Source organism: Rhinatrema bivittatum, chromosome 3, assembly GCF_901001135.1.
Source record: "Rhinatrema bivittatum chromosome 3, aRhiBiv1.1, whole genome shotgun sequence".
Classification (NCBI taxonomy): Eukaryota; Metazoa; Chordata; class Amphibia; order Gymnophiona; family Rhinatrematidae; genus Rhinatrema; species Rhinatrema bivittatum.
Window position 1 is genome coordinate 527570121 of NC_042617.1, and position 20367 is coordinate 527590487.

At 41.8% G+C, this 20367-nt stretch overlaps 1 protein-coding gene across 1 annotated transcript in view; it reads left to right on the forward strand.

Annotated features, from left to right (window-relative positions):
- DTNB (dystrobrevin beta) overlaps positions 1-20367 on the forward strand; it is a 760848-nt gene that overhangs the window by 521414 nt on the left and 219067 nt on the right. Inside the window, 1 exon segment of the mRNA XM_029596279.1 lies at positions 10092-10112. Within this exon segment, the coding sequence (XP_029452139.1) occupies positions 10092-10112 (21 nt within the window).

A 20367-nucleotide genomic window follows, 5' to 3' on the forward strand; every position in this document is an offset into this window, starting at 1 on the left:
CTCTTTTTCAGTTCCTTGTTATCATCCCAAAACAACTATGTAAATTATAATTTCAAACGCTACAGAGTAGATTACATGTACCCTCAGTTTGTTTCCTGGCTGCTATTCAGAAGCAGTGCTGGAGCACCAGGAGTTGGTAAGTTTAGACCTCATTCCCAGCAGGGATTTTTTTTCATATCTGGATGTAATTCAGGGGTCCAGAGGAGATGGGGCTGCGGCCAGGACCATTGGGACTGCGGGGGGGAGGGGAGGGCAGTCCAGGGAGGGAAGTTAAATTTCAAAATTTTCATGAAAACAGAGTAGAGCTGGACAGGGGACCCAACCTTCGGACTGCAACATTTTACACTAATTTATGAGGGGTATGAGGTGTGTGGGCTAATTTAACTCTATATTCATCAAGCCACAATGTTTTTTTCACAGGTCTCACTATTGCGGGGGGTGTCACCACAATAGTTTGGCATTGTCTCTGAAACCACATTATGGCTATGGCACGTTTTTGTGTCAGAGCCAAACACCGCAACACAAAAGAATTCAGCGAGCAGCCCTTTAAATCTATGGTGGCCCCAGCCTCATGGGACTTCATCGCCTTAAAGGGCCAATGGCCCTGCCAAAAAAAAAAACCCATGACGGCCGATTGAGGCAGCCTTGACTCTCCCAAAATAGAAAATAATGTTTAAATTATGCATGCGGAGGAGTCCCCCTCCCTGAAGTCAAAGCCCCCCCTGGTTCCCCCGAAGTGACTCAAAACTCCCCACGGGCATCAATCAATACCCCCAGCACCCCAACAATATAATATCCCCCCTGGCATCACTTGATACCCCCCGGCACTCCACCCAAAGTGATTCAAACCCTCTCCGGTGTTACACAATACCCACCACCACCCTGGCACCCCCTGAAGTGACTCAAACCCACCATCCCTCCAGCATTACACAATACTCCTCTACCATCCAAAGTGACTCAAACCGGCCGGCATTACACAATACTCCACCAACCCTCGGCCAGCCCAAAGTGACTCAAACCTTCCAGCTCCCCAAGGTTACACAATACCCCTCAGCATTAGACATTACCCCCTGCCTCTCCCATAGTGACTCAACCCCCCTGGCCCCCTGATATTACACAATATATCCCTGGCATCCCTCAATACCTTCCATCCACCCAGAAAAAAGTATAACGCACCCCTCCTGAGCCTTCCTACCTTAAAATGGATCCTGCGTCAGGGATAAGTGCACGCTCTCACCTGTCCCAGTTGGTGCCATTTTTCAAAAATGGTGCCAACCTAACCTTGCCCCAGTCATGTGACTGGGATAAGGTCTGGGGATCGGACCCAGGCCATGGTCACATGGCTGGGACAAAGTCTGGATGGGACCATTTTAGAAAATGGTGCTGCCGGGACGGGTGCAAGAGGGCACCTGACCCTGAGGCGGGATCCATTTTAAAGTAGGGGGGTTACTTCAGGGGAGGCAGGGGCTGGGAGGTTATTGTATCACTCTGGGGGGGGGGCTGGGGGCTTTGACACATAGTTTAAACATTTTTTTTCTATTTTGGGAGAGTCTGGACCACCAACTAGCAGCCCTGGGTTAAAACAGGGGTCATCACTGAACATGGCTCAACCTCCCCATTTAGCCGCATTTTTGTTTTTTTTATTATTGTTTTTTGTCTGCTTTAAATGTGCAGCAGGAGCCTTGGGATCCATGTTCAGTTTGGAGAAGAGACGACTGAGGTGGGATATGATAGACGTCTACAAAATCATGAAAAGACTTGAACAGTTGCTCAGCAGCACATGGTTTGGAGAGAATTATCTTCAAAGGATACTAATGATGCATTAGAATTAGGGCATCCCGACAGTGAGGTTCCAATAATAAGAAAAATAGTCGAAGTGCCTGTAACTAAAAACTCACCTGAGCTAAAAAAAAAATAAATTCTAATTTACCCTTTCAGTTAAAAAGCAGAATGAAAATACAAACAAAAAACAAACTTTGAAATGTTTGTATGCTAATGCCAGAAGTCTAAGAAGTAAGATGGGAGAATTAGAATGTATAGCAGTGAATGATGACATAGACTTAATTGGCATCTCAGAGACATGGTGGAAGGAGGACAGCCAATGGGACAGTGCTATACCGGGGTACAAATTATATCGATTATATCGCAATGACAGAGATGAGCACCCAGGAGGCGGTGTGGCGCTTTATGTCCGGGATGGCATAGAGTCCAACAGGATAAACATCCTGCATGAGACTAAATGCACAATTGAATCTTTATGGGTAGAAATCCCTTGTGTCGGGGAAGACTATAGTGATAGGAGTATACTACCATCCACCTGGTCAAGATGGTGGAACTGACAGTGAAATGCTAAGAGAAATTAGGGAAGCTAACCAAATTGGTAGTGTGGTAAAAATGGGAGACTTCAATTACCTTGTCAAAAGGAGTCAGTGGTAAACCACACAATATATAATCAACACAAAAGAAGTGGATACCAAAAATGATTGTAGTATAGCCTAGAAGGTGTCAGCAAGCCTGACGTTGTGAAACTTAAAAAGTAACCAACCGGTCTTCTAATTATTCACCTTCAGAAAAATCTTTTAATGAAAAAATACTTTTTTTTTGTTTTTTCTTGTTTTTTTTAATAAAATGTCCTCAATTTTTCAAAACGAATTATGGTGAAAGACTCTTCAATACTTTTAATCAACAAGCCCAACACGGCCCGTGTTTAGCTGTATAGCTTCTTCAGGGGCATACAGTAGTATTTAGGAATGTAGAGTCATATCACTTCTACCTAAAACAACATTGGCAATATTAGTATCAGTTCTTTTGTCATAAAATGAAAAGTACTTATCTGAGTGTAAACAGGCTACCATTTTGAAAAGGACATAGCGTCTCAATGTCTCTTCGTTGGGAAACGGAGGAAACGAAGCCGAGGCTGATGCCTCTTTAAATATCGAGTCATCAGATGACGTCATTCGGACATGGATCTTCAATGACAATCCTTTTACACAGCTGATGATCTGTCAACAGGTTCTGATGAACATAGCAACAAAAAAAGTCAGCCTTACTGAAATAACAATCCATCATTATCCTAAGAAAACATACAGATCAAGTTCAGTGTTTAGCCCACCTGGGGCAACAGTATTAAGTCTGTAAATCCATCGTTGTTCTTTTTGTAGCAGGAGTGACTCACGATCGCCGCCGTGCCAATGCAAAGGAACTTGATCGATAGCGCAAAACAAAAGATTATCAAAATTATGTCCAGATTCAAGGCAATGTGTTACCAGCGGTTCATCTGCTCTGGAATTTTTGATATTGGATCTATGCTCGATAATTCAAATTTTTAAAAGACGTTTAGTTTTTCCAATATACAATAGCCCACATGGGCAACAGATCAAATAAACAACCATAGTAGATAGACAGGTAGTATGGTGTTTCCATTTAATATTATAGCTGGTACTGGTAGTTAGTGAATCTTGGACGGTTGGTTACTTTTTAAGTTTCACAACGTCAGGCTTGCTGACACCTTCTAGGCTATACTCCAATCATTTTTGGTATCCACTTCTTTTGTGTTGAGACTTCAATTACCCCAGTATTGACTGGGTAAATGTATCATCGGTACATGCTAGAAATATAAAGTTTCTGGATGGAATAAATGACATTTTTATGGAGCAATTGGTTCAGGAACCGACGAGAGGGAGCAATTTTAGATCTAATTCTCAGTGGAGCACAGGATTTGGTGAGAGAGGTAACTGTGGTGGGGCCACTTGGCAATAGTGATCATAATATGATCAAATTTGAATTAATGACTGGAAGAGGGGACAGTAAGCAAATCCACGGCTCTCATGCTAAACTTTCAAAGGGAAACTTTGATAAAATGAGAAAAATTGTTAGAAAAAAACTGAAAGGAGCAACTGCAAAGGTAAAAAGTGTGCAAGAGGCGTGGTCATTGTTAAACAATACCATCCTAGAAGCACAGTCCAGATGTATTCCACACATTAAGAAAGGTGGAAAGAAGGCAAAATGATTACCAGCATGGTTAAAAGGGGAGGTGAAAGAAGCTATTTTAGACAAAAGATTTTCATTAAAAAATTGGAAGAAGGATCCAACAGAAGAAAATAGGATAATGCATAAGCATTGGCAAGTTAAATGTAAGACATTGATAAGACAGGCTAAGAGAGAATTTGAAAAGAAGTTGGCTGTAGAGGCAAAAACTCACAATAAAAAGTTTTTTAAATATATCCGAAGCAGAAAGCCTGTGAGGGAGTCAGTTGGACCGTTAGATGATCGAGGGGTTAAAGGGGCACTTAGAGAAAATAAGGCCATCGCAGAAAGATTAAATGATTTCTTTGCTTCAGTGTTTACTTAAGAGGATGTTGAGGAGGTACCCATACTAGAGAAGGTTTTCATGTGTAATGATTCAGATGGACTGAACCAAATCATGGTGAACCTAGATGTGGTAGGCTTGATTGACAAACTGAAGAGTAGTAAATCACCTGGACCGGATGGTATACCCCCAGAGTTCTGAAGGAACTAAAAAATGAAATTTCAGACCTATTAGTAAAAATTTGAAACCAATTATTAAAATCATCCATTGTACCTGAAGACTGGAAGATAGCTAATGTAACCCCAATATTTAAAAAGGGCTCCAGGGGTGATCCGGGAAACTACAGACCGGTTAGCCTGACTTCAGTGCCAGGAAAAATAGTGGAAAGGGTTCTAAACACCAAAATCACAGAACATACAGAAAGACATGATTTAATGGAACAAAGTCAGCATGGCTTTACCCAAAGCAAGTCTTGCCTCACAAATCTGCTTCACTTTTTTGAAAGAGTTAATAAACATGTGGATAAAGGTGAACCAGTAGATGTAGTGTACTTGGATTTTCAGAAGGCGTTTGACAAAGTTCCTCATGAGGCTTCTAGGAAAAGTAAAAAGTCATGGGATAGGTGGCGATGTCCTTTCATGGATTACAAACTGGCTAAAAGACAGGAAACAGAGTAGAATTAAATGAACTATTTTCTCAGTGGAAGGGAGTGGGCAGTGGAATGCCTCAGGGATCTGTATTGGGCCGCTTACTTTTCAATATATTTATAAATGATCTGGAAAGATATACGAAGAGTGAGGTAATCAAATTTGCAGAGATACAAAATTGTTCAGAGTAATTAAATCGCAAGCAGATTGTGATAAATTGCAGGAAGACCTTGTGAGACTGGAAAATTGGGCATCGAAATGGCAGATGAAATTTAATGTGGATAAGTGCAAGGTGATGCATATAGGGAAAAATAACCCATGCTATAGTTACACAATTTGGCCGATACAGTAAAAATCGTGGGAGAGCGGGCAAGTGCCCGCTCTCCCAGCACGCGCACACGACATTCTCCTGTGCGCGCGATACAATTTAATTTATTTAAATGAGGGCCGGCGGTAAACAGAGGCGCTAGGGACAATAGCATGTCCCTAGCGCCTCTTTTCGTACAGGAGCGGTGGCTATCAGCGGGTTTGACAGCCGACACTCAATTTTGTCGGCGTCTGTTCTGGAGCCCACTGACAGCCACGGGTTCGGAAACCGGACGCCGGCAAAATTGAGCATCTGGTTTTCAAGCCGTGGGCCTATTTCAAATTTTTTTTCTTTTTTTTCTTTTTTTTTTTTACTTTTTTTAACTTTCGGGACCTCCGACTTAATATCGCCATAATATTAAGTCGGAGGGTGCACAGAAAAGCAGTTTTTACTGCTTTTCTGTGCACTTCTCCGGTGCCAAGAGAAATTAACGCCTACTTTTGGGTAGGCGCTAATTTCCTAAAGTAAAATGTGCGGCTTGGCTACACATTTTACTTACTGAATCGTGCGGGAATACCCAATAGGGCCATCAACAAACCTGGCTCTTTAGCCAAGCTTTTCCAGGACCATGATCATCATTTTTTCCCCTCCAACCAGCAAGAACATATCTTCTTCACAAACCCCCATTTTCCATACCACTACCTACTTCGGTATCTAATCTCTTGCTGCAGGACACTTGAGACTTTCTCACTTATACGTTATAATTTTTATGCTCAATAAGACCTGTCAACTTAATTGTTTAAGTCTTTTTTTTTTTTTTTTTTTTCTCCTTTATCTTTTGGTCATCAATGTTACAACGTTATTGTTAAATTTTGAACTTATGTACACTGTTCCAAGTTTCATAACCTTGTTCTATGTAATGCCTTTTGGCAATTTTCATGTTCTGTTTCAATGTAAACCGATGTGATCTTTATTTCATATAGGAACACCGGTATATAAAAATCTAAAAATAAATAAATAAATCAACATGCATTTGCATGTTGCAGGCGCTATTAGGTTCTGGGGGGTTGGACGCGCGTTTATGACGCGCTATTACCCCTTACTGAATAAGGGTTAAAGCTAGTGCATCGAAAATGCGCGTCCAATCGGCCTGTAATGTTAGGTTCCATATTAGATGCTACCACCCAAGAAAGAGATCTAGGCGTCTTAGTGGAAAACACATTGAAATCGTTGGTTCAGTGTGCTGCAGCAGTCAAGAAAGCAAACAGAATGTTGGGAATTATTAGAAAGGGAATGGTGAATAAAACGGAAAATGTCATAATGCCTCTGTATCGCTCCATGGTTAGACCGCACCTTGAATTCTGTGTACAGTTCTAGTCACCGCATCTCAAAAAAGATATAATTGCGATGGAGAAGGTATAAAGAAGGGCGACCAAAATGATAAGGGGATGGAACAGCTCCCCTATGAGGAAAGACTAAAGAGGTTAGGACTTTTGAGCTTGGAGAAGAAACGGCTGAGGGGGGATATGATAGAGCTGTTTAAAATCATGAGAGATCTAGAATGGGTAGATGTGAATCGGTTATTTACTCTTTCAGATAATAGAAAGACTAGGGGGCACTCCATGAAGTTAGCATGTGGCACATTTAAAACTAATCGGAGAAAGTTCTTTTTCACTCAATGCACAATTAAACTCTGTAATTTATTGCCAGAGGATGTGGTTAGTGCAGTTAGTGTAGCTTTGTTCAAAAAGGTTTGGATAAATTCTTGGAGGAGAAGTCCATTACCTGCTATTAAGTATGTTGACTTAGAAAATAGCCACTGCTATTACTAGCAGCGGTAACATGGAATAGACTTAGTTTTTGGGTTCTTGTCAGGTTCTTATGGCCTGGATTGGCCACTTTTGGAAACAGGATGCTGGGCTTAATGGACTCTTGGTCTGACCCAGTATGGCATGTTCTTATGTTAAGTTAATGTAAATCAGTTATTTACTCTCAGATAATAGAAGGACCAGGGGGCACTCAATGAAGTTAGCAAGTAGCTCATTTAAAACAAATTGAAGAAAATTCTTTTCACTCAGCGTATAGTTAAGTTCTGGAATTCATTGCCAGAGGATGTGGTTACAACAGTTAGTGTAACTGGGTTTAAAAAAGGTTTGGATATGTTCCTAGAGGATAAATCCATAAACTGATGATATGGAAATTGTTAAGCAATAATAGCTTGTGATCTATCTAATGTTTGGGGACTTGCCAGGGACTTGGATTGGCCACTGTTGGAAACAGGATACTGGGCTTGATGGACCCTTGGTCTGACCCAGTATGTCATTTCTTATTTTATATTCATATTCAGGACAATTTGTAGCTAGGGATTCCCCATTTGTGGGGACTGGCATTCTGTTTATCCTCAGAGAAAGCAGAGTTGCTTTCCTATTATAAGTGTTCACTGAGGACAGCAGAAAGACAATTCTCACTAGATATGCCCTCCTCTCCTTGGAATTGGCTTCCATTTATTTATGCTGAGGTACAGGAATGAAAGGGCCCCTGTGTGGACGTGTGGTATGTTGGCTTGCTGAGCATGCCCAGTGAGGCATAGTATAAGTTCTAAAAACTTTGACATAAAGGTTCTGGGCTAGGTTCCATCAGATGATGTCACTTATTTGTGAGGACAAAAATCCTGCTGACTTTGGAGAACACTTGTTACAGGTAAGCAACTCTGTTTATATGCCAGTACAGTAATAAAAATATATGTAAGAAAGCATGTTATACAGCATCTTCCGCAGCATTACTATCTCTGAGTTTCTTTACTTTTGTCTCTACAAACATTTATACCAGGGGTCGGGAACCCATGGCTCGCGAGCCAGATATGGCTCTTTTGAGGGCTGCATCTGGCTCGCAGACAGTCGCCACTCTTTCCCACTGACCCAGCTGCTCCCCGGTCCTCCTCCGCCCGGGCTTAAAATGCTGTCAGCCCGGGCGGAACGCGGCAGGACAGCTGGAGTCAGCGGCACTGGCGTGCTCTCTTCTCCCCCCGCGGCCCGGAAGAGGAAGTGGAGAGTATCGGGTGCCTGCGCTGCAAGAAGAGGCCACGCTAGTGCGCTCGGCATCGGCCTGAAGAAAAGAAGACTGCAGCGCTCGCTCATTCACTCTCACCCCCACCCCGGGAACTCGCGGCAGCAGCAGCCTCCTCCCAACGCTAACCTCTTCATTTTCAGCCCTCGCGGAGGCGGAGTCCCATCGGCCGCGGTTGAACCTCTTCATTTTCCTCCGAGCCGCGCTGCAGTCTTCTTTTCTTCGGGCCGATGCCGAGCGCACTAGCGTGGCCTCTTCTTGCAGCGCAGGCACCCGATACTCTCCACTTCCTCTTCCGGGCCGCGGGGGGGCGGGGGCCTGTGTGTGTGTGTGTGTGTGAGAGAGAGATTGCATGTATGTGAATGATTGAGAGCCTGTATATGTGAAAGAGAGTATGTCTGTGATTGAGAGCCTGCCTGTGAGAGAGAGAGAGAGAGCATGAATGTAAGTTTACCATTGGGAACCTGTATGTGTAAGTTTGTGATTGAAAACCTGTTTGTGTGAAAGAGTATGTGTGTATGATTGAGATCCTTTGTGTGTGAGAGAAATCATGTGTATGTATGATTAAGAGCCTGTGTGTATAAGTAAGAGAGAGATCATGTGTGTCTGTGTGTGATTGAGAGCTGATTTAGGTGAGGGAGCATGTGAGTATGTGATTGAGAGCCTGTGTGTAAATGAGAGAAAGAGAGGGCATGTTTGTAAGCATGTGAATGAGAGTCGTGTGTGAGAGAAAAAGACAGCATGTATTTATGTGATTGAAAGCCTGTGTGTGTGTGTAAGCGTGAAAAGATAGACAGCATGTGTGTAAATGTGTAATTAAGAGCCTATATAAGTGTGGAGAAAAAACATGTGTATATGTGAGTACTGAGAGCATGTGTGTATAGGTGTGTCATTGAGAGCCAGTGTGAGAGAGAGCACTGGTATATGACTGAGAGAGGAGAAAGTTCCAAGCAAACCACCCCGCCTCCTGCTAATTCAGAACAATCTCAGGACACCTGGATTTCAAACATTCCCAGGTATGCAGAGCAAAAAAATTTTTGTATCCTTATTATTTTTCATTACTGGGTCTTTGTGTCTGCTATTTTGAAATATTTTGTTGGTATCTGGAAATGTTTTATATGCGTTTTTAATTATTGGATATTCCACTCATCAGCTGTTTCGAAATATGTTCTTTTTGTTAGTACAGTTTTACTGCTGATGATTTTATATTTCTTGATTTGTTTTATAAGGTTGGGTGATGTTTCTTTTTTCCTTTTTTCCTTTGTTACACTGCATACAGAGACTCTGGTTTGTTGCAGTTTCCAATTCAGTTTTTTCTGCATGCTTCTTGTTATGCGTTTTGGTCTCTTTATTCTATGTTAGGTGAGGGACAGCACGTGATTCAGGTGAGGTTTTCTGCTGGCGTGTAGTTTCTGTGTAGGGCTCTATAGCAGCCTGACTTGGTCCGTTTTCCTAATAGGAGATGTATTGGTGTCTTAAGGCCTGGTGTAATATTTTCAGAGACTTATTGTACTTTAAAAGTGTGATCTTACATAAAATGCACACATTTACTTGTATTTAGTTTTAAACATATTGTATGGCTCTCATGGAATTACATTTTAAAATATGTGGCGTTTATGGCTCTCTCAGCCAAAAAGGTTCCTGACCCCTGATTTATACAATTCTTGTTGTGTATCTGTTCTGTTTCATTTTACTGTTCCTTTTAAAGTATCGACTAACTTGTTCTTTTCTCTTTTCACTTTCCTGTTGCCACGGGCCCTAGGAAGAAGAGCAAAAGCAGGCAGTAAGTTAACTTTAGTCTGCAGGTTTCCTATTTTTGTATAAACAAAATAAAACTGCTGTTAAGAATGTAATTTTGACAGGATTTTATATAATAAATCTAGAATAATTTATTCTAAGGACATATGACATCCAGGGCCAGCACATCCTATTAGGCAAACTAGGCGTTCACCTTGGACGCCGATCATTAGGGGGCACCGAAGAGCAGCCATGTGGGGCCGCAAGCGGAGCTTATCCCGCTGATGGCCCAGAGAAGCGCACACTCGGTGGGCGCGAATGAGATAGGAATCAAAGCTGAGACTGGGGGGCGGCGCTACAGGGGAGCAGCGGGTGTGACTGGAGTGTGGTGGGCACAAGGCAGAAGGTCCGCCTAGGGCACCTAATAACCTTGCACCGGCCCTGATGGCATCCTTAAGGAGCACTCTCACCAGGTGAGAATTAGTTCCTCATGTTTCATATGGCTTTTGTCTAGTACAGGTGTTCTATAAGGATTGACCTTGTTGGCCCTCTTGTTCAATATTTAGATGACACCAATATGTAAACTACTTGCAGTGCTAGGTGGGTATGGGCTGGGTATGGTGTTGGCTATGGGCTGTATGCTGATGAGACAGTTTTATGTCCCAGTAATATCAATATTGTTACCACTTTTAACATTGTATCCATTTGTCTATCCACTGTTAAACAATAGCATTTCCGTAACAAATTAGCATTCAGTGTTGAAAAAACTGAGATGCTAATTTTTGATACATAACACAGGCTTTAGTTCTAACAGTTCTTGACTATTATTCAGTTTACATCAGGCTTCCAGCTAATGTATTGAGTATTATAAATCATGCAGAACACTGCAGAGATCACATTACACCTATATTTTTTTTCTCTCCACTGGCTTCCTCTACATTGGAGGATTAAGTTCAAGGTGCCTATGTTGATATACAAGCTGTTGAGAATCTCAGCTTCCTCTTGGATCTATGTCATCATAAGTATTTATAACTCTCCACATGTGCCTAGATCTGCTAACCATGCTTTACTCTGTCCCTTCCCTCTCTATTATCTTTCTGAGACTTGGGAAAGAGTTTTTCAGTTGCAGTGCCATATTATGGAACTCTCTCCTTGATCATCTATGTTGAATAACATGCACAAAGTCACTTGAAAAGCAGCGCAAAACTTTTGTTGAGGCAAGCTTTTGATGTTCCAAATAAGTATAAATACAATGTCATGTTTTTAGGTATATCTCACTGCAGTAATAAGCTTCAGTTGATGTGCTCTCAGATTGCTCAGTTCTTTGTTTGTTTCTTGTGGTTCATGTTGTTTTTATGATTATTTTGTACCCCTCTGTAAATACTGCATTAATGTGAGCTGTGAGTCTTAAATAAATGTCTTTAGAATGCTAATTCCTTTAAAAATACTATGCTGGATCTTTTTTAGGGTCCCAGCATATGTGCTGGTTAAATATCTGAGCCTTTATTAAATTGTTTACAGCTTGATTTATATGTGGTCAGAATATTAATTTTTCTAGAATGTACTAACTCATTGGGTTAGAAAATGCAGCCTGCTTAAACACCTTCATATAAGCATTGCCCTCTAGAGTTAAGCATCCTAAATAATCATACACAGCCCGATACAGTAAAATTCGCGTGTGCAAAGGCCAGTGTCCTGTGCGCGTGATTCAGTAAATAAAATATTTAAATTAGGGCCGGCAGTAAAAAGAGGCACTAGGGACATTAGTGCGTCCCTAGCGTCTCTTTTTGGACAGGAGCGGCGGCTGTCAGCGGCTTTATTTATTTATTTATTTGTGTTTTTCTATACCGGCATTCACGGAAGTTCGTATCATGTCGGTTTACATAAAACAAGGGGTGAGCAATACATTATAACGTACATAGCTAAAACGTAAGAGTATACATTACAAAAGTATAACAATGCATAGAAGAAAAAGTTACAATAAAACAGGGGTTATTCTAACTGGGATTAGAGTTAGAGGAGAGATAAAAAGTTTAACAAGAAGTAAAACCTTGTAGTGATTGGTTGGTATTGTCTGTTTCAGTTTAATAGAAGATGCTCAGTGTTGCTGCATTTGATGGAAGTGAATCATTAAGGGTCCGGAAATGCTTTCATGAACAGCCATGTTTTAAGTCTCTTCCTGAAGGTTGGAAGACATGGTTCCTGTCGTAATTCTAAGGGGATTGAGTTCCATAGTGGGGGCCCTGCTGTGGAGAAGGCCCGATCTCTCAATGTTATATGCTGGGTAGTATTGTTGTGAGGTACTTGTAGATATTCTCTATATGCTTCTCTGATGGGTCTGTTGGAGTGTTTTTTGAGAGCTATTTGTAGATGGAGTGGAACCAGTCCATGGATATTTTTGTAGATTGTGGTGAGGGACTTATGAATTATTCTGTAGTGGATTGGTAACCAGTGAAGGTCTTTGAGGACTGGTGTAATGTGATCTCTTCTCCTTTTGTTTGTTAGAATTCTTGCTGCCGTGTTCTGTATCATTTGGAGAGGTTTAGTGTGGGATGATGGGAGGCCTAGTAGGATAGAGTTGCAGTAATCAATTTTCGCAAATATTATTGCTTGGAGCACTGTTCTATAATCATGGAAATGAAATAGGGGTTTTATTCTTTTTAATACGTGCAGTTTGTGGAAGCAGTCTTTGGTTGTTTGGTTGATAAACGATTTTAAATTTAGCCGGTTGTCTATAGAAACTCCTAAATCTCTTACTTTTGAGATTTGCAAGTTGGCTGGCGGGTTTGTAGTGATTTTGCAATTATCTGGAGATATCTGGAGATTAGCATGAATTCGCTTTTTGATTGGTTTAGAATAAGATTTAAGCTGGTTTAGATTGGTTTAGAATAAGATTGGTTTAGAATAAGATTTAAGCTTTGACAGCTGACGCTCAATTTTGCCGGCGTCGGTTCTCGAGCCCGCTGACAGCCACGGGTTCGGAAACCAGACGCCGGCAAAATTGAGCGTCCGGTTTTCAAGCCGCGGGCCGATTTCAATTTTTTTTTTTTTAACTTTTTAAAACTTTTTTTTTAACTTTTTAAAACTTTTTTTTTAACTTTCGGGACCTCCGACTTAATATCGCCATGATATTAAGTCGGAGGGTGCACAGAAAAGCAGTTTTTACTGCTTTTCTGTGCACTTTCCCAGTGCCGGCAGAAATTAGTGTGGCTTGGCTGCACATTTTAATTTTCTGTATCGCGCGGGAATGACTAATCAACATGCATCAACATGCATTTGCATGTTGCGGGCGCTATTAGTCGCGGGGGGGGTTGGATGCGCGTTTTCGATGCACTATTACCTCTTACTGAATAAGGGGTAAAGCTAGCGTGTCCAAAACGCGCTTCCAAATGCAGGTTAACCGTGCGCGCCACCGGAGCACACTGTACTGTATCGGCCTGACAATTAGGTAATATACAGTAACTGCATCTCACACTCCTTGGAACTTCGAAGTTTCCAAATGCTTGAGAGCATTCATGTACCAGCTGATGATATAAACCACCATTGAGACCAACTGCTTCAGTTTCTTTATGCCTTTGAGCTGGAAGGAACCTCTCCATGGATTTCTAGTCCACTTCTTAGTTCCTGTGCTGTCTTTAGCTTCCCCCCCCCCCCCCCTTTCTTCTAATCTGTTATTTTTGTAAAGTCAGACTTTTTTGTCAGTATTTTTTTGTGGATTTTTCACCTCATCTACTTTGAAGGTCTTCTTATCCTTTTCCTTTGTTCCTTTCACGCTGAAGCACAATGAGCAAACCTTCATTTATTTTTTTAAACATATTTTTGTTTGTGTAGCTGTTAAAAAAAATTTGATTTGCACCTTTTGATCTGATCAATCAGACAGCATTGAATCTCATCACTGGCTTCAAGAACTCCCACTGCAGATGTAAGATGACTCTAAAAGATATTTGCTGCAGGTTCCTGGGAGAAGAACATAATGTGTGATCTACTTAAAAATGTCACCTTGAGCTCTTAGGTGCCAGCAGGAAAAACTGTGGTGGCAATATTTAGTAAACCGGCAAACAAGTTATCAGACTAAAGTTAGCTGAATAACTTGTACCAGATATTTAGCAGGATAAATGTTCCGCTAAATATCCATGATTAGTTGTCTGGATAACATTTAAACCTTGTGTGGTCCTATAACTTCCCATTTAACCAAATATATTCAAAAGCTATCCAGTTAAGTGGTACTATTTTGTGTGTTTTTTCTAAAAAAAAAAAAAAAAAAAAAAGTTAAGCATTGCCCTGTGGCCCATTTCCCCCACCCCTCAAATAAATGTCCCTGCCAAGCCAAGACCCCCACCCCCTTCCCCTCCACAAACCCCTCTGAATGCATATTAAAAAGATAAGGTGGGCTACGGAGGTCCACTGCCTCTCCTCCCCATTGCTTTCACAGTTTCTCTGAAAATGGCCCAACGCTTTCAGCTTGTTCTCATAGCGATAAGAGTGGCTAAGATCACACCAGAGAACTGAAATCCTGGCAGAGGGCCTTCATTTCTAAAGGTACTAGGTATGAGGAGAGAGAGAAAGGGCACTTTGGGATATTTTCAGAGGAATCAGTAAGAGAGTTTGGGAAGAGGGCGGTTGGCTTTGATTTTAACTATGTATGTTGTAAACCACTGGTTATAAATACATTTTAAATATTTATAAAATGGCTTCCATAGCCAACTACATATTTTTAATATGCATTTGAAGAGGTTGGTGGGGTGGGGAGTCTTGGCCTGGCAGGTACATTTATTTAATATTTGGGTTGGAGTGAAAGTCAGGCCACAGGCCCATAATTACCTTTTTTTTTTCTTTTGTTTTTTTTAACATAAAAACTGTGCCATTTAACCGGATATCTTTTAAACATATCTGATTGTGGCAAGTTATCTCTAGGCCTGCTCTGAAGCAGGTCTAAAGTTATCTGGCTAATTTAGCTGCATACAACTGAAAATTGGCAGTTAGCCAGATAATGTAGATCTATCCCAAATGGCCCCAGAATATTTTTTTTATTCAGCTAGATTTTAGCCAGATAATGACTTATCCAGCTAAAAATGACTTATCCAGAATTTTAAAAAGTTGCCATTTAGCTGGATAATTTTTGAGTTATCCAGCTAAATGGCTTTGACCCCTGTATGTCTGCCTCACCAAAAAATCTAACTCCAGCTGCAAAATGTTTTTTGGAAGACTAGTACATGTACCTTTGTTTACATCTTTTTATTGTATAAAATTCAAGCAGTCAGCATAATACATGGTTGACTCTTCCAGAGATGAACACCGTACCAAATAGTTCAAATCTTCTTTCCCCAACCCTTTTTCTCATCTGACAACACTCAGATCATTCAAGCGAACATAGTCGCAGCTATGCATTGAACCAAATAACATCAACACCAAAGATGCTAATAATCATTTAATATGCTTCTGGCATTATGAGGTAATGACTGTAAATACATAGCCCCTTTTTTGCTTAAATGATCCCATTTTCCCAGCATACTTCTCCATAAGAGACATATTGTGGAGCACATTCCTGCATTGCATTAATAAAAGAGGATCTTCCACCAACCAAGTTTGTAACATTGATTTCTTTGCTAAAGACCTTCCTGACATACATCTAAAGAAGATGCCCTGCAAGTTATTAAAAAGTATAATTTTTGGCTGCATGGGTACCTACACTTCTTTAATCCTTTGAACATATTGTGCTATTCTTTTCCAGAAGTATTGAATAAATTAGCATGTCCAAAACTGATATCCCAGAATTCCTCCTTCTATAATTTTTATCTGTCTGAGTGATCTTTATTATAAATGTCCGCTTTTGTGAAATACAAAGTCTCCTTAAAAATGTATACTGTTTCCTTTAAAGAAACAGTTTTGTTACTGAATTTTGTGAGGATAATTTTCAAAAGGATTTACACACTTAAAACTGGGTTTTACATGTGTAAATGCACTTAAAGCATGTAAGTGGGCTTTTGAAAATCATTACAGTTTATGCATTGAATTGTCAATAGAATTTACAAGTGTAAGTGCACTTTAAGCGCGTAAATGGACTTTTGAAAATTGCTACGATAGTATGTGGATAGCTCCTTTGAAAATTACATCCTTTGTTTAAAACAAGAGGCATACTATGTATTATCTATATTTAGTTAGTTCTTGATTTCATTTCACAAACTGATTCTGATGAAATGGGTTATATCTATCTGCAACAATTTTACATACAATAATGAAATATCAGGTCTGATCTTCAACACTGAAACAATCCAACCAAAGATCCCTATTTGTATGTTGTAGTTCTAAAGCATTTAGAAAATGAATGTAATGTTGGATTCATAAGTAAGCAAAGAACTGTTCATTGTCCAAATAAAATTCTTGCTTTAGATCTTAAAAGGGCAATACCTGATTTTTGTCATTTAGTAATTGGGAGAATAGTGTATATACACCTTGCACTACAGTGCCTAAAAACTATTGTATGATCCAGACAGAAAATCATAATTTTCTCTAATTGGCAGAAATAGTGAAACTTTATAACTCAGCTATAATCTATTGCAGGGACTCTGGGTGCAGTTCAACTTTGGTCTGTAGCTTCCTTTTTGCCCAAAGTGGTTTTTGGTCTTTCATTTGAATCAGTCCATTTCTCTGTCTGCCTTGGACAGGGACAGAGATGAAGCTGAGTACTGCCTTTTGCACTCCTTGGATGTCAAGCAACATTTACTGCGCTATTTGTGACTAAAACTGTTTGGAAGTCTGATCGCCTGTTTTTTTTTGTGCTCCATGGTGGAAATAAGCAGGGAGCAACAGTGATGCGAGCAACGAATGCCCACAAGGTTAAGGAGGTCATTACAGCAGTCTATGTGGCTGCTGAGGTTGTCTTACCAAAGCAGAATAGACAGCATTCCAAGAGGGCTCAGGTGGTATCATGGGCGGAGCTTCGTTTCTTGTCACCTGCTGAAATTTGCCGAGTGGTGACACGGTCTCTCAACCCCTTAGTAGTGGACTCGATCTTCCAACAATGGGGTTACCCTCATATAGATCTCTTTGCAACATGTCAAAACCGCAAAGTAGAGAACTTTTGCTCTCTCACTCGCAGCCAACACTCACAACCAAGAGATGCGTTCTCCCTCTCGTGGGCCACAGGTCTCCTATATGCATTCCCTCCACTTCCACTTCTCTCAAAGACACTCATGAAGTTACGTCAGGACAAGGGATGCATGATCCTGATAGCACCTCACTGGCCACGCCAAGTGTGGTTTCCAATACTTCAGGATCTCTCCATTCACAGGCACATTCCCTTAGGGAAGGACCCGCTTCTGATCACTCAAAACGACGGGTGCCTCCGCCACCTCAATCTTCAAGCCTTGTCCCTGAAGGCATGGATGTTGAAAGGTTAATCCTTCAACCACTTAACCTTTCTGAACCAGTTTCCCCTTGTCCTGATTGCTTCACGGAAGCCTTCGACGAGAATCTTATTCTTACAAATGGAACAGGTTTACGTCATGGTGCTCTTCTCAGTGCCTTGACCCATTTACCTGTCCGGTCACACAGTTTTTGGACTATCTCTGGCACTTATCAGAGTCAGGTCTAAAAACCTCTTCCATCAGAATATGCATATCAGTGTAGTAGCCACCTTCCATAAAGGTGTCGGGGATGTTCCCATATCAGTACAACCCCTTGTAACACGTTTTCTGAAGGGCTTAAATACAGAATTTGGCACAAAGCTCTCACCATCATCCACAAATCCATACACAACCAACTCCCTTTAGACCTTCAGTTACCACTCAAACCATACACATCTGCAAGACCCATCAGAGAGGCACACAAAGGAACCCTTCAAGTTCCCCCAACTAAATCCACTCGACTAACCTCCACGAGAGAACGGGCACTTTCCACAGCTGGCCCCATCATCTGGAATAACCTGCCGACGGATCTAAGACTGGAACCCTGCCTGACCGCCTTCCGGAAAAAACTCAAGACTTGGCTTTTTGTCCAAGCCTTCCCTCAAACATAACATCGCAACAGTGCTTTCATTTAGCCCAATAGACTAAATGTCCAACCCAGTAATTGTATATCCATTCATGTTCATTCTCCAGTTTATTCTGTCCTTTATTTCCTGGCTACTCTAGCCTCCAAGTTTATTCCCCCTGTTATTTGTATCTGCGCCTCGGCCTTCTCGTTATATGGTTTTTTGTTAAGTTAACCCCCAAGTTTGATGTAAACCGGCCTGATATGAAGCTTGTCATGAAGTTCGGTGTAGAAAAATGTTAAATAAATAAATAAAATAAATCTCAAGCCTCCACTGCATTCTCCGGCCCCTTTTTGGGACCTCAGTCTGGTTTTGAGTCAGCTCATGAAATCACCATTCGAGCCTCTTCAATCCTGTGATCTTCGCTATCTCACATAGAAAGTGATTTTCCTTCTGGCGATCACTTTGGCTCACAGAGTTAATGAAATACAGGCTCTAGTTACCTATCCACCTTACACTAAACTTCTGCAGGACCGGGTAGTACTTCGCACTCACCCTAACTTCTTACCTAAGGTAGTTTCAGACTTTCAATCAATCCATTATACTACCTACCTTTTTCCCCAGGCCCCATTCCAATCCAGGAGAACAGGCTCTGCATACCCTTGTCTGTAAACGGGCTCTAGCATTCTACCTAGACCGAACAGCTGCCCACAGGGAAAGCACTCAACTGTTTGTCTCTTTCCATCCTAACAAGTTAGGGCAGCCTGTGGGTAAGCAGACTCTCTCCTCCTGGTTAGCGGACTGCATATCCTTTTGCTATCAGTAAGCAGGCATTCTACTTCAAGACCGTATTAAAGCACACTCTGTGAGGGCCATGGCGACTTTAGTAGCACACCTACGATCAGTGCTGCTTCCTGACATTTGTGGGGCTGCCACCTGGAGTTCTCTCCATACCTTTACGGCCCACTATTGCTTGGACAAGGCCGGAAGACAAGATTCCATCTTTGGCCAATCTGTCCTGCGTAACCTATTCACAGTTTGACGTACCAACACCCTTCAGCCTGCCCGTTAGAGTTCAGGATGCCCTCTACCAAATTCTACCCCAGTTGTACTACCATCCTGCTTGTCATATGAGAAAGCAAATGTTGCTTACCTGTAACAGGTGTTCTCACAGGACAGTAGGATGTTAGTCCACACGAAACCCGCCCGCCACCCCACGGTGTTGGGTTCGTTACATTTATTTTACTTTTCGGCACTTCCTGTAGCTTTTTAAACAAGACTGAAGAGGGACCTCTGCTGGCTGCAGGGTTAGTGCCATGCTGGGCATGCCCATTAGGGGCCAGTCAAAGTTCTGGAAACTTTCACAAAAGTGTTCCGTGATTGGGCTCCATCCTGTGATGTCACCCATATGTGAGGACCAACATCCTGCTGTCCTGTGAGAACACCTGTTACAGGTAGGCAACATTTGCTTTACCCAAGTAACTATGAAAATGTTGCAGGTATGGACCCTTGGACCAAGATAGAGTTGGCACAACCTGAGGAGCTGGCTGTGGCAAAGGCCCAACTGGAGCTTCACCTATACCAGCCATCTTTCCACTTAGATTGAGTCCTCGGGTACCGGGGCTGGTAGGTCTTAGGTGGGGCATCTGCTGATGAGCTGGATGTCTATGGAAATGTTTGGGTCCCAGGCCAGGATCCGGAACAGGTGGAGTTCAGGCATAATCAAAGACATTCAGTGGTCAAGGCAGGCAGTGTGTGGACGTGGCCAGGAGTCAGGCAGTGGTCAGTGGCAGATGGTGTTCAGGCAAACAGAAGCAAGACAGACCAGATGCCTTAGCTTGAAGATATTTATTGGCACAGGGCTCTGTTTAAATATATGTGCTAATAAATATCTTCAAGCTTAGGTGACTGGTCTGTCTTGCTTCTGTGTGCCTTCTGGCTTCGACAGACCGTCTTCTGGTCTGCTTGGTGGGACCATCCTGTAGTCGTAAGTTAGGCAGTGATCAATTGCTGGCAGAGATCAAGCTTAGACGAGTGTCAACAGACCGAAGTCAGAATCAGATATCCGTCCAAGGGAAGGCAGGATGGGTAGGCAGTCAGGGAGGCAAGGAGTAGCACAGGTGGGCAAACAAGACACTGAAGATACCGAAGAACCGAAGACTGACCACAAGACAAAGACCAGGAACACGAGATGAAGACCCAGGAACACAAGAGATGAAGATCTGGAACACTGGATCGAAGATCAGGAACATAGGCAGAATTGCTGAGGCAACTTGCTCTACTTTGCAGTAGTGGACCTATTGAAGAAGTGTCTTGATGCAGGAGAACT